This window comes from Petaurus breviceps, unplaced genomic scaffold (assembly GCF_028583685.1).
Source record: "Petaurus breviceps papuanus isolate PSGF00001 unplaced genomic scaffold, PetGlider_PUasm1.0 181, whole genome shotgun sequence".
Taxonomy (NCBI): domain Eukaryota; kingdom Metazoa; phylum Chordata; class Mammalia; order Diprotodontia; family Petauridae; genus Petaurus; species Petaurus breviceps.
The window spans coordinates 23,938,645-23,964,457 of NW_027185784.1; the positions used below are offsets into that span (position 1 = coordinate 23,938,645).

At 40.6% G+C, this 25,813-nt stretch overlaps 1 protein-coding gene across 1 annotated transcript in view; it reads left to right on the plus strand.

Annotated features, from left to right (window-relative positions):
- The window catches only part of TBXAS1 (thromboxane A synthase 1), a 245,327-nt gene that overhangs the window by 107,503 nt on the left and 112,011 nt on the right, over positions 1 to 25,813 (plus strand). The window contains exons 6-8 of the mRNA XM_069087345.1: positions 18,634 to 18,722; positions 20,875 to 21,023; positions 24,881 to 25,011. Of these exons, the coding sequence (XP_068943446.1) occupies positions 18,634 to 18,722; positions 20,875 to 21,023; positions 24,881 to 25,011 (369 nt within the window). The remainder of the gene's footprint in view (positions 1 to 18,633; positions 18,723 to 20,874; positions 21,024 to 24,880; positions 25,012 to 25,813) is intronic.

Below are 25,813 nucleotides of genomic sequence, written 5' to 3' on the forward strand. Positions count from 1 at the left end.
GAGAGAGAGAGAGAGAGAGAGAGAGAGAGAGAGAGAGAGAGATCTTAGTACAGTTTTAAACTTTAGCAGCTTAAAACTTTACTAAGACTTTTGGGTCATCCTTTATATTGGCACTATACAGAGCTCTATAAACACTTTACATAGTGCTTTAAGGTTTGTAAAGTGCTGTATAACAGTATGTAATTTTATTTTCACATAAAAATGTGATGTAGCTATTATCATCCCAACTTTACAGGTGAGGAAACTGAGGCAGACAGGTTTAGTGACTTGCCTAGGGTCACAAACATATTGTGATTATATCTGATATTGGATTCGAAATCAGGTCTTCCTTATACCAGGTCTAGAACTCTGTCCACTGTTCCACATAGTTGTCTACCTGTGTGTGTGTATACATACAAATGTACTTATATGTCATATAGTAGAAAGAGAGCTAGCTTCCCAATCAGAAAGACCTGGGTTCAAGTCCCTCCTCTTACGTACACACTGTCTTTGTGACCCTGGACAAACTATTTGCTTACCTTCTGAGTGATCTAAGCAACTCAAAAATTGTATGTTTCAAAACTGTTGCCAATATGTGTTGGCAAAGGGAATTTCTTCACTGGGAATTCCCTGTATCAGTGAAATCACAGGTCCAGATCCACCTACCCATACACCCCTACCCACACATGTATGTACACAATACATACATATATATATTTACATACACACATATACAGGCACCTAGGTGGCACAGTGGATAGAGCACCAGACCTGGAGTCAGGAAGACCTGAGTTCAAATTTGGCCTCACTTACTAGCTGTGTGACCCTGGGCAAGTCTCTTAACCCTGAGTACCTCAATTTCCTCATCTGTCCAATGAGCTGGAGAAGGAAACAGCAAACCATTCCAGTGTCTTTGCCAAGAAAAACTTCAAAGGGGGTCACAAAGAGTCAGACAAGACTGAAACAACTGAACAACAGTGACATTTATGTGTGTTTATACACATACACATATGTATGTGAATGGAAATAGAGAACAATTAGGAGGCCATTGATAGGTAGGTAAGTAGATAAGTACATAGATATAGATATATACATATCCATACATATGTGTATATATGCATACTTAAGTATACAGATATGTATCACTTTATCACATATATATCACTTTAATAGCTTAAAACTACACTGAGACTTTTAGAACACCATATATAATTCTTTTATATATGCACACACACCGATGTTTCAAGGTTGAAATCCATTGTGACAACAATGAAGATCTGCCATTTAATTATTTACTTTCCATCCAAATGTTTCTTATTACAAAGGTTCAGCCAGTGAGAACAAAAGATGATATATGCTTATACACATACATATACATATGTGTGTGTGTCCATCCTCTATCATCCCATGTAAACTCCTTGAGGGCAGGAACTCTTGGGCAAGAGTGGGAGTTGTCTTTAGACCCTGAGTACCTAGCATAGTTCTTGGAATGTACTGAACAATCAATAAATACTTTTTGAATTGGATTGGGTTGGACTGGAGAGGTCACCATTCCCTCTAGTCATCACCTAATTTAGAGACGACAGATCTTCCTCGTGGATGACTGGATTCTGCCACGTTTTTTGGTATGTCTTGTTAAGTTGCCCTGCATGATTTGAACGGTTCTGGCCATATGGATTGTAGAGCACTCACAGAATTACAGGCATCCATACACAGTATGGTTTGGCCTTTAAATTTTCATAGTGAAGCTCTTCGGATTAAAGCATTGAATGTTCTCAAAGTGGAGAGCCATTTTCCAAGAACATGACTGCCAGGAGCTTTCTCCAGGCTATGCCAGCCTTCAGCAGTCTATTTTTAATATTTAGTTTTATTTCTCAATCCTTCAGACCAATAAAAATGAAAGTCATTATAACCAAGTGTGGTCGGGGTAATAAATACTTCAGAGTCCAAAAATACATTGTCTCTGCCTGACCAGACGCCCATTTTCTAGAAGTGTCCCTGCATTTATCTACCAGCAAGAGACCATTATCCTGTGACAAAGTTGTATTCCACTGACACCCAATCTCCTAATTAAAATCAGTATAATGATGGACTGTTTAAGCTCTAGTTAAAAATCTTCCTTTTCTATTTGCATTTAAAAGGAAGCATACTCCTTCCTGTGCTGGGGGTGTGATGGACCCAGGTCTGGGTTATAATTTGGTTTTCACTGGCAAAAGCTTTTGTGTTCTGCCTGGCCACTGGTGAGAGCAGCATATCTGTCTAATGGTAGGTACCCAACTGCTGGAGGAGGGGAGCTTGTTGCTTAGCAACACCAGCTGTCACCACCTCCTCGCGTGAATGCGGATTGGTCACAATGCCTGACAAGCACTTCTGTGTCATCAGAATGGTTCAACATGTTGATGGCCACAGTGGTTACTGACCTGACAGAAATTTTGCATACAATTTTGGATTAAAAAAAACAACAACACAACATTCCTTCGGTGCTTCTTCAGCAAATGCACTTGTGGAAGGAAGGAATTCAGTCTTTCCTCAGCTGAAAGTAAATACTATCTATTGATCTCCAACTGAAGGTTCAAGAGTTTAGTTTCTTTTTCCCAAACAAGTCAAAGTTAAAAATAAAGACCTGGGAGGCACTGGCGCAGGACCACCCAGTGTGGCATGCCCTCATCAGAGAAGGCGTCGTGCTCTATGAACAAAGCAGAACTGCCATCACTCGAAGGAAGCATGCCATGAGGATGTTTAGAGAATCTACCCCAAATGTTCATATGGCTGATTTGTGCCCCACCTGTGGTAGAGCCCTCTGAGCTTGTACTGGTCTGATCATTCAAACACATTGTCCCTTGACCTCAACATAGTATTATCATTTTGATCCTCTTTGAGAACAAAGGACAACAACCAATGTCAATATCATATGGGATAAGGGGTGGCTAGGTGGTGCAGTGAATAGAGCACCGGCCCTGGAGTCAGGAGGACCTGAGTTCAAATCTGGCCTCAGACACTTAACACAAAAACTAGCCGTGTGACCTCGGGCAAGTCACTTAACCCCAATTGCCCTCCAAAAAGCAAAAAAAAGAAAAAAGAAGAAGAAAAAAAAAATTTTTTTTAAGCAATTGGGGTTAAGTAACTTGCTCAAGGTTACACGGCCAGTTATTTCTGGGTGTGGTGCTGAGTGTCTGAGCCCAGGATTTGATCTCCAGGTCATCCCAACACTGGAGCTGGTGCTCTTACTCGCTGAGCCACCTGGTCACCCCTAAGCAATTGGGGTTAAGTAACTTGCTCAAGGTTACACAGCCAGGTGTTTCTGGGTGGGTGCTAAGTGTCTGAGCCCAGGATTCGATCTCCAAGTCTTCTCAACACTGGAGCCAGTGCTCTTACTTGCTGTGCTACCTGGCCGCCCCTAGAAAATTTTTTAAATATCATATGGGATAATGTATGTTGAAGCATTTTGCAAACTAAAGCATGATGCAAATAATAGATATTGAATCCATTGTTGTTTATCATATACTCACTTTTAAAATTAATCAATTGATAAGAATTACATGCCTATTTTATGCTAGGCACTGTGCTTGGTTTGGGGAAAACATAGGCGAAAATAAAATAGTCCCTGACCTCCAGAAGCTTACATTCTATCAGAATGGAATTATTTATATTATTTAAAATATGTAGCCCCTAACCATCTAACTGTGATGATATCTGTGACACTCAACTGAATAAAATGTAAAAACATCTGTTAGTCATTTCATGAGCAATACTCATAGACTCATAGCCCTGAATGTGACCAGAGGGATAACCTAGCAACTAGATTCTATCCTGGAGGGGTCTGTAAACTATAGCCTGTGGACCAAATCTAGCCCACACCAAGAGTGGTACCGTTCTTAGCTCCTAGGCCATACAAAAACAGGTGGTGGGGCAGTCAATTCTGTAAAGATGGAGAAGGCTGTTTTCCCATTCATACAACAAAGAGCACACCATCTTTACAGCCAAGCAGGTAACCCATTCCATAGATTTTCAGGGGTCAGCTAATTGTGCATAGGGAACTTGCTATTTTGGGTTTGGGCAGTGGTTAGAAACACACTACATCAAATAGCACATTCCATTAAGTGTCAGTCAGAAAAACAAATGTGCTTTTTTAAAACAAAGGGTATGTACGTATGGTAAAGCCTTGAACTGAGAGTGAGGAAGACCTGAGTTCGAATCCCACCTCAGACACTTACTACCTGTGCAACCCTGAACTTTTCTGTGCCTTGGCTTCATCATCCATGAAATGGGGATGATAACACTTTGTCTGCCTACCTCACTGGGATCTGGTAAAGATAAGAGGAGATAATTAATGTGAAAGGACTTTGAAAAGTACAAGATACTCTACACACTAGCTACAATTATCACATGGGCTTTTCGTTTGGAGTTTTATCCTTTAGGCCAATTTGTTCCTTTGAAGTAAGAGATTCTAAGAGAATGTGATGGGCTCTGACATGTAGACAGAACCATCCCTACGACTCTCTGTTGCCCTAGGCTAATTGTTTTTTTGGCCCATGGGCCCAAAACAACTGTAGGTGAGAATGAGGTCTGTGACTTGAAATTATAACAATTGAAACGGATTTGAGAGATCATCTAATGTCCTTATTTTACAGCTAAGGAAGCTGTGACAAAGGGGTATCCTTTATTTGCTTCAGGGGCATATTAGGAAGGCAGTATACTTTGGTCATGGTGGACAGAGGGCTAACTCTGGAGGTCACAGAATGGGGGTTCAAATCCAACTCTGACCCTATCTGTGTGACCTGTAGCAAGGCCTTTATTTAAACTTTAGTGGCCTCACTTTCCTCATCTGTAAAATTAGAAAGATGGGATAGATAATTTAGGAGGTTCCTTTCAGTCCTAGGTAATATGATCATATGAATTGAGTGTTGGGCTGCATAATTCTTTTTTTTCCTTTTTCTGGGTGACTCAGCATGATTGTAGTAACTTTTATAAGATGTCAAAGGGAGAATGTAGCTAATGAGGATTGAGAGACTCCAAGAGATTCAGTGTGGTACAATGGAAATGGTGCTGGCTCTGGAAGGAGAGGACCTGAGTTCAAATTCTACTCATATTTATATCCTGTAGGACAGGAAAAAGACAATTACCCCCCTGGGTTTTAGAGTACTCATCTATAAAATGAAGGCTTTGGACTAGATTTCCTCTTAGGGCCCTCGCACCTCTACACAGATGATCTGATATGAATTATAACTTTACAATTACTAATGATCCCAAACAAGAAGAACAGAGAAGAGGAAGGCATCTCATAAAATCAATATGATTGCAAATGAAACTCTCAGATTTTGAAAAGCCACAAGCAGGGGAAGCTAGATGGTCCGGGTGATAGAGCACTGACCCTGGAGTCAGGAGGACCTGATTTCAAATCTGGCCTCAGGCACTTCCTAACTGTGTTAGGACCCTGAGCAAGTCACTTAATCCCAATTGCCCCCAAAAAAGAAAAAGAAAAGAAAAGTCACAAACAAAAGGTAGAAGGACAAGGACTTCACTAAGGGTGAATGCAAAAGGGTGGCATGACCCCTATAAGATAAAAGGCAGGAAGATTGAAAGCCTACTATCAGCTAAGTTTCATAGATGATCCCCATTCTGGCCCAATAACTATCACTACCACAATCCATCAAAGAGGACTTCAGAGAAGGAATACTTTTTACAATGATTTTAAACAGATTTGAATGAAGACATAAAAAGCATGCTTATCAAATCTGCAGATGACAGAAATCAGGAAGGATGACAGACTCAATATTTTAAAATTATCCTAACAGACTGAAATACTAAACTAAAGTCAACAAGTTTATGTTTAACAGCTACGATGCAATTTCATGTGCTTAATTTTTTTAAAAAGTAACTAATTGGGCGGCCAGGTAGCACAGCGAGTAAGAGCACCGGCTCCAGTGTTGAGAAGACCTGGAGATAGAATCCCGGGCTCAGACACTTAGCACCCACCCAGAAACACCTGGCCGTGTAACCTTGAGCAAGTTACTTAACCCCAATTGCTTAGGGGTGGCCAGGTGGCTCAGCGAGTAAGAGCACCGGCTCCAGTGTTGGGATGACCTGGATCAAATCCGGGCTCAGATACTCAGCACCACACCCAGAAATAACTGGCCGTGTAACCTTGAGCAAGTTACTTAACCCCAATTGCTTTAAAAAAATTTTTTTTAATTAAAAAAAAATAAAAAGTAACTAATTCCATGTATAGAGAATGAGGAGACTCTGATTATATGTACACATTTATAATCTAATATTGATTGAGTGCCTAATACATATAAGATCTGTCTGTGTAGGGCACAGTGTATAAGAAGGTTCACATGAATAAGACACAGTACCTGCTGTCAAACAACTCACAGATTAACAAAAGAGAATGCATATGTATGCAAATAATCATAATACAAGGTAGAATGCATGAGAAATAAAAAGTGATGTAAGACTTTAGATAGCCCTAAAGTATAAATAAGAGAGACCCCACTTTTGGGTGGGAAGGAAGGTTTCATGCAATTGTCACTTGTTCTCCAGACTGATGATGAAGGATTAAAGGATGGATAGGATCTCAAATGGTAGAGACAGGGAAGGCTTCTCAAGGGAAATGAATTGACATGAGCAGATTCTTGGTCAGGTTGGACTAGAGACCCTCAAAAGTCCATTTCAACCCAGAGATGCCATACTCTTAAGATACTGAGGGGGAAAAGTCAAAGATGATTCTTGGGTTAGAAACCCAACTGAGTATCTGGGTAGATGGTCATGCCTTTAATAGAAAATGGATATTCTGCAGGTGGAGAAGTTTCTTTGAGAAGATGATGAATTCAGTTTGGCCATGTTGAGTTTGAAGTGGGGTCAGCAGGGTGGGATGCAGGGAAGAGAATTTGTGTTCTATTTCAGCAGCTAGTTGGAGATGTCAGTCTGGAGTGTGAAAGAGAAAATAGAGCTGGAAATATAAGTTTGGAGTCATGAACACAATGCTAATAATCAAAGTCATGGGAAGTGATATGTTATCAAGGCTAAAAGTTTAGAGTAGGAGTTCTTAGTTGTTTTTTTGTAATGGAGCCCTTTGCAGTCTGGTGAATCCTGTGGACCCCTTCTCAGAATCAGGTTTTTAAATGCATAAAAATAAAATACATAGGATTTCAAAGGAAACCAAAGGTTAATGAAAATAAAAATGTAAATTTTTTTCCCATTCAAGTTCATGAACAACCTGAAATCTATTCACAGTGAGTTGGGGGTATGTGGACCCCTAGGTTAAGAATTCTTGCTTTACGATCAAGTCTGAGGGGTAATCACTCTTGCTTTAACTTGCTTGGATCTGGATTGCGGTCCAGGGTGGAGGTCCTGGGGTGTGCGACCAGCTTCCCAGAGTGTATGGAGGCTTCAGAGAGGGCACCCAACTAATACCTTCGGCAGCTGAGAAAACCCCAGCGATTGGGACAAAGCTCCCTTGTCTGGTAGCAGAGTCCTACTGTAGCAAAAAGCCCAAAAGTCAAGTAATTGAGTGGTAACATAAGCAAATGAGGAAGAAAAACAAGCAGAGCAACCCAACTTTACACTCCTATTTTGGGGACAAAAAGGATCAAAGCATGGAACAGGAAGAAGACAATGAAGTCAGAAATCCTGCACCAAAAGCTTCCAAGAAAAATACAAGCTGGTTACAGGCCATAGAGGAGCTTAAAAAGGATTTTGAAAACCAAATAAGAGAAGTAGAGGAAAAATTGAGAAGAGAAATGAGAACAATGCAAGAAAATTATGAAATGAGAGTCAACAACCTGACTGAAGAAAACAACACCTTAAAAAACAGACTAACTCAAATGGCAAAAGAGGCTCAAAAAGGCAATGAGGAGAAGAATGCCTTAAAAAGCCAAATTTGCCAGATGGAAAAAGAATCTCAAAAGCTCACTGAAGAGAATCATTCCTTCAGAATTAGATTGGAGCAAATGGAAGCTAGTGACTTTATGAGAAATCAAGATACTATTAAATAGACCCAAACAAATAAAAAAATAGAAAGCAATGTGAAATATATCATTGGGAAAACCACTGACCTGAAAAATAGATCCAGGAGAGATAATTTAAAAATTATTGGACTACCTGAAAGCCATGATCAAAAAAAAGAGCCTAGAAATCATCCTCCAAGAAATTCTCAAGGAAAATTTCCCTGATGTTTTAGAACCAGAGGGGAAAATAAAGATTGAAAGAATCTACCAATCACCTCCTGAAAAAGACCCCAAAAAGAAAACTCCTAGGAATATTATAGCCAGGTTCCAGAATTCCCAGATCAAAGAGAAAATATTACAAGAAGCCAGGAAGAAACAATTTGAGTATTGTGGAAACACAATCAGGATAATACAGGATCTGGCAGCCTCCACACAGAGGAATTGAAGGGCTTGGAATATGATATTCTGGAGGTCAAAGGATCTTGGATTAAAATCAAGAGTTACCTACCCAGCAAAACTGAGTATCATGTTTCAGGGGAAAATATGGTCATTCAGTGGACTAGAGGACTTTCAAGCATTCTTGATGAAAAAACCAGAGTTGAATAGAAAAGTTGACATTCAGATACAAGAAGCAAGAGAAGCATGAGAAGGTAAATAAGGAAAAGAAATCATAAAGAATTTATCAAAGTTGAACTATTTACATCCCTACAAGGAAAAACAATAATTGTAACTGATGAAACTTTTCTCAGTATGAGAATAGTTGAAGGGAATAGAAATGCGTGTGTGTGTGTATGTCTATATAGGAGGGTATATGGGCATATGAATACATATGTGAATTGTGTATATATGTGTACAAGTATGCATAGATAGAGGGCACAGGACCAATTTAATAGGAAGGGATGATACTTAAAAGATGATATTAAGAGGTAAGAGAGGAATATAATGAGAGGAGATGGGGAGAGACAGAATGGGGTAAACTATCTCATATAGAAGAGGCAAGGGAAAATGGTTAAAATGGAGGGGAAGAACAAGAAGTCAAAAGGGAATGGGTCAACCTTATTCTCATTGAATTTGGCTTACGGAAGGAATGACATACACACTAAATAGGGTATCTCACCCTACAGGAGAGTAGGGGGAAGGGGATGAGAGGGGGGGATGATGGAAGGGAGGCCAGGCTGGTGGGGGAGGGAAGTTGGAAGCACCCACTTTTGAAAAGGGACAGGATCAAAGTAGAGAACAGAACAAGTGGGAGGTGGGATAGAAGGGAGGGAAATATAGTCCGTCTTTTACAATATATCCATTATGGAAATGTTTTGCATAGTTACACATGTACAACTTATACTGAATTGCTTATCTTCCCAGTAATGGTGGGTGACAAGGGAGGAAGGGAACGAATCTGGAATTCAAAGTTTTAAAATCAAATGTTTAAAAAAATATATATATACATATATATATATATATACTATCATTAATATTATTTTACATGTAACTGAGATATGACATACAGGCACTGGGGCATAGAGATCCACTGTGCCCTACTAGAAAGTCAGAGGGGGTATGGGGGAAGATATGGGAGAGAGCAGATTGGAGGAGGGGATATACAGTGGGATCACTATTTTGGGGTGCTAAGTAGGGGAAAACGGGGAGAAAATTTGTAACTCAAAACCTTGCAGAAATGAATAATGTACACTAGAAGTTAATAAAGAATTTGATTTAAAAAAAAAGAATTCTTGCTTTAGAGAGAGAAGAGGCCCAAGGACAGAGCATAGGGGGACACCCATTTTTAGGAGATAGGAAGAAAAAGAAAAGCCAAGGAAAGGTACAGATAAGGAGGGATCAAAGAGGTAGAGAAGAAAAAATAATGGTGCAGTCATGAAAGCTAAGGGGTAGAAAATATTTTTAAAATTTAAAAAAAGAGGCGACAATGAGATGCTAAAAAGAGTCCAGTAGAAGAGTAACAGTGACCTACTATTTTGCAAGTGACTTTGGAGAGAACCATTTTACTTGGGTGATAACAGCAGATACCAGATTACCATGAAGTGTTCACTCTTTAGAAGTCTGACAGCGAAAGACAGAAAAGTGAATGAAAGAGAGTCCACAAGAGCAATTTTTGGACCAAACTAGAATCAAATCCATTCATGCGACTCCAACATCCAGTTCATAGAAAGCAAGAGTTCCTCTGAGTTTTTTTATGACTGGGTCGTACTGTTTCCACACCTTAGACATGGTCTGAATAAACTGATATAGCTAAAAAAAAAAATTCAGCTCCTTTTGGATAGCCTTCCAGTGATGGCCAAATACAAAGACCAGGAGGAAAAAAGTCGTGAGAATTGGGTTCTGGCTATGAAGTTCTGTAAATTCAGGTTAACTGCTCTAAGGTATTCCTGCCTATTACTGCACTTAGGATTTTGGAAGCGAACAGAGCTGCCCAACAATGATAGAAGCTCCCTCTTGGAACTGCAAGCATCCCATCTCTAGAAATATCCAAGCAAAGGCTGGATGAGCATCCACCAGAGATTTCATAGAGGGGAGTCTCCCAATTGGGTAGGAGCTTTGAGTAGATAGATGATTGATCTCTGAAGTCCTTTCAAGCTCTGAGATTCGATACTATAGTCAGAGAAGTGAAATATGTGCCATCAGGACCAGGGCAGATTTTAGAGATAAAGACCATAGTCTGTGTTTGTGCAGTCTATAACTGGAATAAACTATTTGCTAAACCTAGTGGAGGTTCTAGATAAGGCATTTAATGAATTCCAATATTTACTGAACAGGATCTTTATCTGTTTTATTGGTCATCATGAAGAAGGCAATGCAGTTGGATAAATAGCCCATCGTTAGCACATCGGTAGGTAACGTATCACAGACAAGCATTGCAGATGAACGATAAACTGGGCCCAGAATTAAGTGGAAAAAGAAAGAGGTTGGGTTTCATATGGGAAATTTGTTTTCAGTGATACTAAACTTTAAAAGCCTATCTTTTGGTTGTTTTTTTAACACTAGTTTAGAGACCTGTGGTGTCTGAGCTCATTGTGATGGTATAGATAGAACACACAAGGACAAAACATACCACCACACCATCACCACCACCCATCGGTCTGCAAATGACTGGTTTCTTTATAAATATCATCTTATTGGGTTCAATGGCAATCTAATAGATATTTTCTGCAATCTTCTCAGAAATTGTAAAAACTTTTTAAACTCTATCTTTAATCCAGATTAGTAGCACCCTGGGGTAAACCAAGAAAATCTCTTTCCCACTGGATTAGTTTCCCTTCTCTGCCTCAAACCACAAATGTATATAGACTTAGACAAAACTCATTATTAATGGGCATGTAATTTATTAGTAGTGCCAAGTAATAAATAAAAACAAACATTTAAGCAAAGTATAGGCTGTATTGGGCCTCATAGCCAGAATCATCTTTGGGTTCAGGGAAATCAGGGGAAATCAGAAGACTGGAGAGGGATGGACTAGAGCTGACTCTCACCAACTGTCACAGGTGCCATTTGGTCTCAGTCAGGGGTGGGGACCCTGTGGCTTTGAGGTCAAATGCGGCTTTCTAGGTTCTTGGGTACAACCTTTTGACTGTGTCAAGTTTTATAAAACAAATGTTTTATAAGCAGGATTTGTTCTGTGAAGTTTGGATTCAGTCAAAGCAACACACTTGAGGACCTTGGGTGCCACATGAGGCCTCGAGGCCACAGGTTTCCCATCCCTGGCTCTCAGCTTTAGTCCATTCGTGCCCTGCATTTGTCTTGTCTCCCTTCACCTCCTGATCTAGGCATTCATCTGCTTGTATCTCCCCCTCACCTCTCTGCCTGCCCTATCTGATACCCCAAAACACACTGTAGCTACAAAATAAACAGAGCTCTCTTGAAAAACTTTTCAGACTGTCCATTAATGATCTAAGCCCAAGGATTCTCTATCTTCCTAGGAAAATCTTCCACAGTATCTGTGTTCCCATTAAAGGGACAGCTTGAGTATCCAAAGGCTCTGTGATTCTAAGTCTAAGTAACCCTGGGCTACATTCATATTCTCCTGGCAATGCTAGACAGTTACAAATCATGGTCACAGCATGATCTCTGATGAACTAAAATTGAAGGTGACCCAAAGGGCAAACAAAGACTCACAATGGGTGTAAATAGGCTCCGGAGTATTGCCAAAAAGAACTCAGAGATGAGAAGCAGCATAAAAGATACTATTCATGACATGCATGACCACATAAGGAAGGAGAGATTGCAAGATCCACAGATAAAAATAGACTGACGGCCCGAGTATCACACTGGTGTCCATTAAATATTAAAAGAACTGGAGGAGAGACTATACAATGCATTGGGTAGATTTATGGAGGATTTATGGAAGAAACATGACCAGAATTACAGAGGACGAGGAAAAAGCATTGATGAATCAATCAACAAGCATGTATTATATACCTACTGTGTTCCTGGCACTCTGCTAGTGTCTTACTTACATTTTTACCTAATGGGCTGTGATCTGCATTATCATGACAAAAAGAGGGATTCGCATTGTGACATAATGAATCAATTAATTAAACAAGATCATATCTCTAAAGCATTTAGCATATTTAGCATAGCCTGTCACATAGTAGGAGCTTAATAATGTTTGTTTCTTTCTCTCTCTACCCTCCATTCCCCTCAGTGAAGTTTATAGTACTTTCCCCAAATCCTTCCTTCTACTTTTTACATAATTGCATGGAGTTTATGTAGGTTAAAGTAGAAACTGGCAGCTGGTATGGAGCTCATAAACTTTCCTTAATACTTTCCACACTTTTCCTATCTCTTTTGAGAATACCATCATTCTCTCAGGCGTAACCTTGGATTCTGCCTTTCCTCTTCACTCTTCCTCATTCAGCCATATCAAAATATTGACCAAGTCTTCTCAAATCTATCTCTACAACATTGTTTGAATGTGTCCCCTTCTCTCCACTCACATGGCTGCTAACCAAATTCAGGTCTTTATCACCTCTCATCTAGACTACTCTCTTAGTTGTCTGATAGATTTCTCTACTTCTAGTCTCTCTCCTCTCCAAACCACATCCTACAGCAGGGATGTAAAAGACAAGTCCAGTGGCAGCATGTAGTGAAGCTCATTATACTCCCAAGTGTAGCTCAAACCAAATTAAAATGTAATTAGGAAATATTTAACAAATATTTAGTGAAATAAATAAAATATAACAGAGCATAGATAATGTTAATGTGTGGTTTTCTGCATCAATGCACTCCTAGAAGGATCCTTACATACAGTTTAGTGGCTCCTGTTTCTATGTGAGTTGATACCACTGCTCTATACAGCTGACAAAAGTTGAGGCTTGGGTTGTATCATGTCAATCCCTCACTTAAAATCCATGAGTAGAGATGGTGTGCTGGTAAATGTTTAACCACCAGCTCTCTGGGGATAAAAATATGGGCTCACATCACACTTTTAAGTTCAATCTGTATTTCTAACATTTTCTTCACCACTTTTTTAAGTCTAGAAAATCAACAAAACAAATTAAAATTTTTTTGCATTTTTGGAGGGGGGGGAAGATAGGGCAACTGGGGTTAAGTGACTTGCCCAAGGTCAAGGGCTAGTTTTGTGTTAAGTGTCTGTGGTCCTATTTGAACTCAGGTCCTCCTGACTCCAGGGCAGGTGCTCTATTCACTGTACCACGTAGCCACCCAACAAAACAAATTAAACCCAGATTTGGTTCATCTGCTAGTTTCCAAGACATGGCTCTAAGGCACCAGTATAAAGTGGCTATAGTAAACCCTTGTTATTGATATCCTTCCTTGCTTCTAAGATAAAATACAAGTTCCTCAGTCTTACCGTAAAACCCTCCACAATCCTGTTCTACTTTCCCCCCTCATTTGACACTATTTCCCCTTCACAATCTCTATATTACATCCAAACTGGATGATTAACTGTCCCTAAAATTCATCCCTCCATCTCCATGGAGTGTTGCTCTCCATGTCCAGAATTCATTACCTCATTGAATCTGCCTCAAACTCTTTTGTCTTTTTTTGGAGTTCAGCTCAGGCACCTCCTCCATAAAGACTCTCTCTCTTGATCACCTTAGCTGGTGGTACTCTCTCTTCTGTATAACTTGTATTTACTCATGTTGTATATTTTACCCATACACACACGTTGCCTCCTCTTATTTTCCTCCAAGAGAATGTAAACTCCTTGAGGGCAGAGCCTAATTAGTTTTTGCCTAGTGACTTAATAAGCACTTAAGAAATAATAAATGTTTGTTGGATTTGAATTCTAATCCAGTACAGATTTTAGATGTTTATGAATTTTATGTTTTATTATACCTTCATTGTATGAAAAATTACTTCAGCCTTGGAGTTAACTTTGTCTTTACCCTCCCAATCACCCCCCATATATCTAATAATTTCCCAAGCCTTGTAACCCTACCTCAAAAATAATAATAATAATAATAATAACATTATATGGTTATTTGCAGTTTGTAAAGATATTTTATACATATTATCCCATTTTATTCTTACAACAACCCTGTAAAGTAGGTGATATTATCTTTATTTTACAAATGAGGAAACTGAGGCTGAAAAAAGTTAAGCACCCTGCCTTAGGGAGAGGAAGGAAACTAGCATTTATTATGATTTATTATTATCAAGCATTTATTACGTGCCAGCCACTGCATTAAATAGTTTAGAGTTATCTCATTTTAAACAACCCTGGGAGGTGGGCACTATTAGAATCCCCATTTTACAGTTGAGGAAACTGAGGCAAATTTAGTAAGCATCTGTGTCCAGATTTCAACTTAGGTCTTCCTAACTCCAGAACCAGAGGCTGTGCCACCAAGCTGTCTTTATGACAAGTAGTAATAGTAAGTGTCTAGGCAAGGTTTAAACTCAGACTCCTGACTCCAAGGCTAGGGATCTATCTACTCAAGTCAACTAGCTGCCTCAGCATCCCTTTCTTCCATCTCCCTCTCTCCACTCATGAAGACTCTACTCAAGCTTTCATCACCTCACTAGAACTCTAATGTATCACATTTACAGCTCTTTACGATGGGGCTTTAGGCCAGGGCTTCTTTAAATTTTTCCACTTGTGACCCCTTTTCACCTAAAAAATTTTTACAGGACCCCAGGTATAAAAAATAGGTATACATATCATTTACTGATAATAAATCATAAAGAAATTTATTTCAAAACAATTCTTTGGTCCACATATAATTTTACCATTTATTAAAGACAAAAGTCAATTTGCATACTAATGAGATGGATTGCTTATTTTTACATAAAGAATTAAATCTTGGCAGAATATTTGATACTATGGAACGTAGAGCATCTTCAACATTTTTCAGAGTTGATTTTATAATTGTCAATGCTGAGAATGCTGTTTTGCATAAATACATAGTCCAAAATGGCAGAAGTATGTTTAGGGCCACTTCAGAAATTGTTGGAAATTCTGTCCTAATCCCAAGCTAAAATTCATTTGGTGATTTTGTATGTACAGTAAAAACACTGCAACAATAGTCTTGAATCTGACCTGAAGTGTTTTTGGCAGCGTTTGTTGGCATGGCGTGATGGCATGTGCAGTGCAAAGTACCCATATCATGTGTTCAGAACCGAGGCTACAATGAAAGTGCACCATGCAGCATGGGCAAGCCTACTTCCAGAAACACCTCAAATTCATGAAGTGTTTGATTTTTAATTAATTTCTGGTGGTAGCATGTTCAGAAACCTTTTACTGCTGCTGAATTTTGTGCAACCCTCATGTTCAGTTGTGCGATTACAGTTTCAGAAGAGATGCTCTAGGCCACCGTCTATCCCACGCTCGTGTTACCTTGTTTCTCTTCCTGAACTCTACGTCCCAGTCAAACTGGTTGATCCACTTTGTGTTCCTCATACACAGTATTTGATCTTCGGAGTCTGGAAGGTATTCCTTCCTCACCTCTGTCTCATAGACTTAAAGGCTGGCTCCTACCTGAGATCATTCCTGATTTCACTCAATTGCTGGTTCTCCCCACCCCACCATAGAACAAATTATTTTGCATTTCCTTGCTATATATTTTGCATTTACTTATCTGATCCATGTTGCTTTACCCCCAAAGAATGGAAGCTTCTTGAGGGCAAGAACTGTTCATTTTTGTCTCTCTATCCCCAGTACCTAGCGCAGCTTTCCAGCTTCCATTGCCTGTTGTCTTCCTCCATTGGATCGAAAGCATCTTGAGGGCAAGGATATTTTTTTTTGCCTTTCTCTGTACCTTCGATTCTTTGCCCTGTGCTTGGTGCATGGCAAGTTCTTAATTAATGCTTAGCTCAGAGCCTGGTATGTGTTGTTGTTGTTCAGCCACTTTTCGGTTGTGACTGACTCTTCATGACCCCACTTGGGATTTCCTTGGCAAAGATAATGGAGTATCTTTGGATATGGAGTTTGCCATTTCCTTCTCCAGCTCATGTTACAGATGAGGAAACTGAGGCAAATAGGGTTAAGTGATTTGCCCAGGGTCACACAACCAGTAAGTGTCTGAGGCAGGATTTGAACTCAGGTCCTCTTGACTCCAGGCCTGGTGCTCTATCCACTGTACCACCTAGTCTACCCCCCCCCACCTTTGGTGTCCCTTGCACATAGTAGGCACTTAAGAAACATTTATTGACTACATTTTTTTAGTTTATTATAGTTTAGTTTTATAGCTTGTTTTATGTAGTTTATTGACTACATAGCAGGCACTTAATCAATGCTTTTTAAATTAAATTAATCCTCCTGACTCCAGGCCTTTTCCCTACCAATCCATCCTCTATACAACTACCAAATGAATGCTCCTAAAATATAGACCAAACATGATAATCTCCTACTCAAAAATCTTTAGTAGCTCCTTTTTGCCAGTAGGATATCCCACTTATCTTTCCACTCTTACCTCCTACTGCTCCTTGCACATGTTCTATTCTGGTCATATGGCCCTCCTTGCTTTCCTCTGCATGTGACATCCCAACTTCTATCTCTGTGCCTTGGTGCAGGTGCTCTCCATGTCTGGATGCCCTCCCTCCTCACTCTATTTCCTAACATCTCTAGCTTCCTTCAAAACACAGTCCAGAGGTCACAGCCCACATTTCCAGTTCCCTCCCTGCCCCAGTCCTCAGTGTTCCATCCCTTTTGAGATTATTTCTGTATTGCCACGAATTTATTTTATATATACTATCTATGTACTATACTATGTATGTCCCATCTATGTACAAAGAATGAGAATGTGTCATGTAAAGTGCTTTACAAACCTTAGAATGCTATGCAAACACAAGCTGCTACTATTATTTCAGAAAAATCACTCTTCTGATCTTGTTTCATGGAGTGCAAATAGGAACCATCCTGGAACAAGTCGCTATCCTGCTATTACTCCATCATCATCATCATCACTTACCTGATTCTCACATTTTCCCTAATTTCAGATAGAAAATAGCCCAATATATGGAGGTTGTTGAAATCATCATTGCTAGCATCATCATTTGTCATTGTTACTATTATGTTACTACTGCTACTATAATTATGCATAATTTAATTACTTGCTGTCACTTATGTCATTATATGTAACTATTATTATAGAACCTCCTTGGAGGCAGGAACTGCTTATTTTTGTCTTTGTTTTGTACCCCCAATACTCAGCACAGTGGCTTACATATATTTGGCACTTAATAAATGTTTATCGAATTCGTTGCATACTTCGAAGAGTCATGGGTGTGAGTGGACCCTCCACCAACGCAGATCATAGTCACCCCATGTTTTTGTTTTATTTTACTTTTTTTTTTTGCTTTTTGGAGTGCAATTGGGGTTATGTAACTTGCCCAAGGTCACACGGCTAGGTTTTTGTTTGTGTGTGTGTTAAGTGTCTGAGGCCACATCCGAACTCAGGTCCTCCTGACTCTAGGGCTGGCGCTCTACTCACTGTTCCACCTAGCAGCCCCTATTTCACTTTTCAATGACTGCATCTCCCCCATCTTGCCCACGTTGGAAGTTCAGGGGCTACAGCTCATGGACTGATTCTACTACGGATTGACACTGGAGCTTTGACCTTGGTTTCTGATATGGGCTAATTCACCCCTTCTTATGCCGCCTGGTGGCCCCCTGCTCCCAGGAGCTCACCATATTGATGCCCAACTTAATGTGGACACATGACTGGAATGGCCCACCATAGCTCAGAACTCCAGAGCTCAAGAAAGCTGCCAACCTCAACTTCTTGGGGTGCTAGGATTATAGGTGCTAGGAAGACCACAACCAACTACTACCTTCTGGGTTTCGTGAAAAAAAAAAATCCTCACCTGGTACCCAACTTTTCACTAATGGATCTCTGCACTTAGATAAATTGGTTCTGGGATGTCATGTCCATTATGAACCAATGCTATCCTTGAATCCTTTCTGACTTGGTAGAATCTGCCAAAGCTTGCACTCCATTGTCCTGGCCTTAGAGATCCCAGAAGAAAAGAGAGAAGAGAGACAGAAGAATCAAAAAAAAAAAAAGGGGGGGAAAGAGGAGAAGAAAGGAGGAAATGGAAGGAAGAGAGAAGGAAAAACCTTCTCCCAAGGAGGTCTTGTATTAGATCTTTGCAGAAAGAATCTTGCTTGGCAATTACATACTTAAAAATAACAGCCGATGTAGGTAGCACTACAGACCTCTTCATTCGTGGCTAATTTAGGTCCATTCACTGTACAGAGTGCTTAATTATACTTGATTTTCTTCTTTTCCAGGTGATTCCCTTAATCAGCCAAGCCTGTGATCTTCTGTCTACTCACTTGGAGCCTCATGCAGCGTCTGGGGAAGCTTTTGATATCCAGAGGTAAGGTCAATCTATGGGGGATGAGAAATAACATTTCTTCAAATGAATTGCCACTTCTTGTAACGTGCATAATTGCTGGACAATTACCTCATGACCAGGAAAGTACAGAAATTCAAAAAGAGCCATGATAAATGACTACACGGATGGCTAGACTGACCTGTGAGGAAACAATCAGCCAGCTTAGACAGCGGAGCTCGTCTAAACAAAGTGGGGGCGGGGAGGAGGAAGGGAACGTGGCTGCCCTCTTGGTCAGGAAGTCTCCACTTGACAGCTACCGGGATTCTGATCCCCTTCAGCTGCCTAGATTCTGAGTCTGGAACCCAGAAGAAAGTGAAGAAAGCCTTAAAGCATGGGGGTAACAGCCATCACAAACCCTCTACGATTTGTTCCACAGGAGATTTGTAGAGTTACCCTTAGGCCATCCAATTAAAGTTAGTGATTTAACAACCTTAACTTTCTGGTTTCCCCTGGCAACCCTAAATTTCAGTGTAGAGTAGATTAGAAGTACAGCCACTGAGAAGTGACAAATGCCAGGGAGGGAAGAGATGAAAGTATCTATGGTCTATATTTCTGTCTGTCTAAACCCTGAAGCCCTTTTACAGAAAGGGACAGAATAATCAGAGTCCAGCTGTCTGGGGCCATTGACTGATAAGGGCATAAACTCCTGGACACTCAACAGCGGGGTCAAATTCAACTAGAAATGGGGGGGGCCACAAAAATGACACATAAGGATCTGGGCAGGGTCATTATTAATGTAGAAAACCACATATTTCCATTATCAAGGTTCTACTGTGCTTTTATTCATTTTGTTAAATATTTTCAAGGACACTTTAATCAAGTTCAGCCACCTTTGGGAGTATAGCAGGCAGTTCAACACCTCAGGTTTTAATAGGCCTTGTCGGCATCACTGTATGATGACGGCCTCAAATAATAAATAATGTTCACAATGAGCCCCAGAATAAATTGTTTTTTAAAGAATAGAATCTTAGCACTGGAAATCATCTAGTGTTTAAGACTTGGCTCAAATATCACTTTCTGCAGGGGGCCTTTCTGGTTCCCCCAACTAAGTCTTCTCCTCCCAGGTGACCATCCAAAATGAGATGCTATTTTTATAAAGCATTTTGCAATCCTTAAAGTGCTATATAAATGTTAGCTATTATTATTATTATTAAGTATATTCTCCATAGCTATTTGTGTACATCTCTTTTCCCACTGGAGTGTAAGCCCCTGGAGGGCAGGGCCTCCTTTCTCCGTACCTCCAATTGCTTGCTTAGCACTATGTTGGGCTCACAACAGCTTCTTAATAAACGCTGACTGACTGATTGAGCTGAAGCAAGAGTTCTTTCCTACAAAAGGTAAATTACGTCCTGTATATTCTGTTTACTCAAGCTAAAACGGTGACATGTTTTAGAAAGATTTAGTCAAAAATGGTTCAGATGAAACAGTTGCGACACTAAAATGAATGCCCATTAAAGCTTCGGTTGTCTGGAAAGTTTGCTTGTGTGGAACACCTCATTTCCCCAAGAGGATGCCATAGAAATGAAGTGTGATTTTATTCTAAATATCTGACAGAGAAAATACAAAGTGTGCACCTACATGGGAGCATTGAATCAACCCTTTTCATTGAGAAAGGCATAAACCAAGCACAGGTGTTTTCAGACATTTTACCACCAGACCAGATTCTCCTGATTGCTTATGCAGAACTCATTAGTTGAGATGACTGGGGCGGGGGGGGGAAGGATTTTTAAATGGTCAGTTGAATGGTAGAATCCAGACAAAGCCCAAGTACTGATATTTTCTGCAGGACTCTCTGGAAAGAGAAGACTTCCCTTCTATTTATTTCTAGATTGCAGTATGTTTCCCATAATATTATCCATATGTTTTGGGGGTTTTCCTGGAATGTGCTTCAGTACAAAGAGATGTCTCTTATTGCTGTTCTCCCCCCCAGTTCTTACAAGTGTTAAAGTCGTTATGACGGGGAAAGGTTATAAGAGCTTGGCAGCTCCCCCTCTTAGTCCAGGGGCCTATGTAGCATTAACACCCATTCTGCAGACCATGGAGGTTGGAACTTGCTCAGTGTGGAGGCAGCTAAATCCGCAAAGGTCCCATTTTCCATATGTATTATGGGTACTCTGGCTGTTATATTCTACAGGTGCTATGGCTGTTACACTCTTGATGTGGTTGCCAGCGTGGCCTTTGGATTCCAAGTGGATTCTCAAAAGACCCCAGACGATCCTTTTGTGAAACACTGCAGGCGTTTCTTTCAATTCTCCATTCCTAAATTTGTTGTGATTTTAATTTGTAAGTATAACTTCCAAAGAGGGTAAGCTGAGCTCTACAGAGTGGCATGGGAAGGCAACTTGTACTGTATAGCCACAAGGCACTTTTCAGAGTGGCTGGCTTCTGGGAGTCCTCCTATATCTCTGGGAAAAGTACACAAGTTATAGATGACTTCACCGAACTGGCAAATACCTGAGGGACTGTTGAAAGAACTGAGAATGTTAAACTCAGAAAAGATTGCAGGGAAGACATGATAACAGTCTTCAAATTTTGAGAAGAGGGATTAGATTTGGCCCCAGGGAGAGAATCAGGCATCATGGATGGGAATTCCACAGAAGCAAATTTAGTTTTTATGCAAGGACAAACTTCCTAACAACAGGGTGGTCCAGAACGGAATGGGCTTCTCAAGAGTCTTTGGGCCAAGACTGGATTATCTCTCGTTCAGGGATATTGTAGAGGGGATGTCCATCTAGTGAGTCAGTAAACATTTATTAAGTGTTTACTGCATGCCAGCTCTGGAGATCCCAGGGAAGGCAAAAGCCTGCCCTCAAGAAGCTCGCAATATAATGGAAGAGACAACAGACAAATGACTAAATGCGTATAAGATATATATAGACGGGGCATTTAGATGACCTCTGAAGTCTGTGATTCTGTGGTCTTCAAGAAGGTTAGCCTTTCTTCGATCCTATCTGGTCACTAAAATGGCTATATTATTCAATGAGCTCATATTGGTGGTCAGATTACATGGAGCAGTGGATAGAACACTGAACCTGGAATCAAGACATGGTTGTTCACTTGTTTCAGTGACTTTCAGTGGTTTTCAGATAAGAGATAAAGGGTAAAATCTTTCATTTATCTTTGTGGACACGATTTTCTACTTAACTGCCCTGTCCCTGTACTATACTACTTTAAATATTCCAAAGCAGGTCTTTGTGAATGGTGAATATTGGCTCCATTGCTGTTTAGTCATTTTTCAGTCGTTTCCAACTGTTGTGACCCAATTTGGGGTTTTCTTGGCAAAGATAGTAGAATGGTTTGCCATTGTCTTCTCCAGATCATTTTACAAATGGGAAAACCGAGGCAAACAGGGTTAAGAGACTTGACCTGGGTCACACAGCCTGTAAGTGTCTGAGGCTATATTTGAACTCAGGTCTTTCTGACTCCTGGCCTGGCATCTACCCATTGTACCACCTTGCTGCCCTGGAATCCAGTTTACAACAGACCCCTCCTTTTACTCCCTGATCTCATTTCTTGTGATTCCCTTCAGTCCAGCCAAGCAAACTTTTTTACTGTTCCCAAGCCACACATTCTGCCCTCTGCCTTCTTCGTGCTTTTGAACCTGATTCAGACACACCTTATCCCCTCTTAGGTCCTAAGGCATAACCCACTTTTTCATTTATCCTTATGGACATGATTTCCTACTTAACTGCCCTCTCCCTGTACTATACTATTTTAAAAATTCCAAAGCAGGTCTTTGTGCTTCTTTGAAAGAAACCCTTCAAAATCTATCTCCTAGACCTTGCTAGTAAGTGACAAACCAGGAACAGAACCCCAGTCTTCTGATTCCCAGTCTATGGTTTGGCTGGTTTTGGTTTTTTCTCCTGCTATACCTCATGGATTTACTTCAATCTTTCAAGAATCTATAATTTCATCAATAAGGATCCTCCCACTGATCCAGAACTCAGGCCTTCTTTGACTTAGTATTTGGGGCCTAACGACCAAAAAAAACACCAAACATATCATCATGTTGTCAACCTAGTAACAAGCCTCTCTGAATTAGCTACACTAGTCCTTGGACAATGGGCATACAAATCCATCAATGATCCAATTCTGGAAGCCTTTACCACTTAGCAGGACCTCCAAGAGCTTGGTCTCCCCTAGCATAGCCTCAAAAAACCCAGGGTCACCTTCACACCACCACAAAACATCGGAGCAGGACTTCTGGGGATTTCCAGGCTGCCATTTTTATTAGAAGACAAATAGAGTGACAAATGGATCCCTTACTGTGTTGAAGATTGGGTGTAATTTCATTGATTTTTATTTTAAAATTTATTTCTCATTCCCTACCCCTCTTCCCCCTTTTCATTTTCCCACTCTTTTATGGTAGCATTAAAATATCTTATTTCTCTTTCCATTACTGGCAGTTATGTCCATTCTGATCAATTTCATACATGTCTTAGTTCAATTCACATTATTTTTCTGTGGAGCTCTCACCACCTGCGGTAGCCCCCACACTGAAGTTTTAGGTGTTGAGGAAGCCATGGAACATGCCCTCTGCCTTCCTGCTCAGGATGTGACCAAGCCTGGGTTCATATTTGGAACCTGACTGGACCTGCCCCATTAACCATTGTGATCTAGAAGGCCCAAGGCCAGCCATGCCACTCTTCCATCACTGCTGCAATAAGAACAGTTCACATTTACAAAACATTTTCAGGTTTACAAAGCACTTTCTTGCCAATGGCCCTGTGAGAGAGGCAATATGGGTATGATCTGGAGAACGCCTGGCAAATTTTACAAATGGGGAAACTGAGGCTGCATATAAATTTTCTTGTCCCCATTTTACAGATAATGAAACCAAGCCTCGGAGAGGTTAAGTGATTTGTCCAAGGTCATATGGTTAGTAAGTTTGAGCTGAGACTCAAATCTTTATTTTCTGATTCTAAGACCAGTGTCCGTTCCTCTATACCCCTGCACTATACCATGCATTGGATTGGCCTGGCTCTGAGATACTACCGCAAGGCCTACTGTGAATTCAGGCAAGGCAACCTGGTAGCCACCATTGGACCAAAGTAACATCATCTGGGATGCTTCTCCTGGCTCACAGGTGAAGTCTCAATGATTCAGCTTAAATTCTTTCTCCTCTGCTCTTTGACCCACTTGGACTAAGTGGGAAAGACCTCGTCCCAAAGCACACAGCATAAAGTGCTGAGTTTGGGGATAGAACAAGAGGTCCAATGTGATCCAAGGGACCTATCACCTACCTCCACAACAGCAGCCTCTCTTGACTCTTTTTTTTTTTTTTGCTTTTTGGAGGACAGTTGGAATTAAGTGACTTGCCCAAGGTCACACAGCTAGTTTTTGTGTTAAGTGTCTGAGGTCAGATTTGAACTCAGGTCCTCCTGACTCCAAGGCCGGTGCTCTATTCACTGTGCCACCTAGCTGCCCCCTCTCTCTTGACTCTATTAACAAAAGCGGGGAATCACAGGTCCTTGTAGAAAGTGACCCCACAGTGAATGAAACAGACCAGTTTCCTAACAGGGACCACAGAATCATAGCTCACGAGATGGAAGAGATCATTTAGTTCCACTATCTCATTTTACAGATAAGGAAACTGAGACCCAGGGAGGTTAAATAATGGCTGACATTTATATAGCATTTTAAGCTTTGCAAAGTACTTTCCATGTTATCTCATTTGATCCTCACAACAACTCTGGGAGACAGGTGCTATTTTTGTCCCCCTTTTACACATGAGGCAACTGAGGCAGGTGGTGTTTAAGTAATTTGTCCAAGGTCATGTAACTGGGATCTAAGGCTAAACTTAAAACTTCCTGATTCAAGTCCATCACTCTATCCATTACCCCACCTAGCTGCCTCAAGATAACACCAGTAGTAAAACTCAGAGGCAGGATTTGAATCCAGGTCTGACTCCAGACCCTCTTTCTACTTTACTACAATGTGTTAGAGCTTCTGGCTTCCAAATGCAATTCTTATTTACCTAGTGAAATTCAGTAACCTTTATTTAAGCAGTAAGGAAGCGTCTGGCTAGCCCTTCTGTTGATAGTGTACATGGCTACAATGGACTCCCAGGTATCTTTGACATAAAACAGTCCCTATTTATTATCTCCCTTTTCATGGCTCCCTTTTCTTTCTTTCTTCAGTGGCATTTCCGTCCATTATGATCCCACTGGCCCGAGTTTTGCCCAACAAGAACAGAGATGAACTGTCTGCCTTTTTTAATAAAGCCATTAGGAATGTGATTGCTCTCCGAGACAAGCAAGCTGAAGAACAGGTAAAGTATTTTAAAATAGTCCATGTGGCTGAGATAATGTCACTTATTCATAGAAGGCTTTCTAGAAGGCACTGATTGTACATAGTAGGCACCTGGTGCCTGTTGAATTAAACTGCTTTTGATTCTTGTGACAATGCTGTGATGTAATGAGGAAAATAGGAACTAAAGCAGTGATTTCATGGGTGCAGGGAACTCCCTGGTGAGGAAACTGCCTTTACTAATGCAGGTTGACACCTTCCCCACAACTTGTTATTCTAGAGAATTGCCTAGAATACAGAGAGGTCACCGTGCAGTATGAATCACATGTGAACCCAGATCTTACCAGCTTCTAGAACAGCTCTGGATCCAGTATGATGCCCTGCCTTTTAGCACATAGGTAACACAAGCATTACAATACTCATTTTACAGATATAGAATCTGAGCCACAGCCCTCCCTCCCCCCACTTTGGAAGCTGTGGGAAAGACAGGCTTAAAGAAAGAGTAAGAGGATGTTAGTTAGCCAAGGTAAGGGGAGGAGGAAGAGGGGACAGGTTGCTCCTTCTCTGCCCACAACTGCCTCCTTAAATGGATTGTCTCTCCTGGGGTCTGCTTCCCCTTTTCCTTCCCCTTCCCCTATCCCTGCCTTACACTGAGGGGTCAGAGACCAGATTCTCTGCAGATGGTCTTCCCCTACTGACAACTCAGATGACCCTGCCTCACATCCCAGGATGTCTAGTTACAACTCTAGAACACATGTAGCATAGGATAGCATAGCACAATATGAAATATAAGTGAACCTTGACAAACTCAATCGACTGTCGAC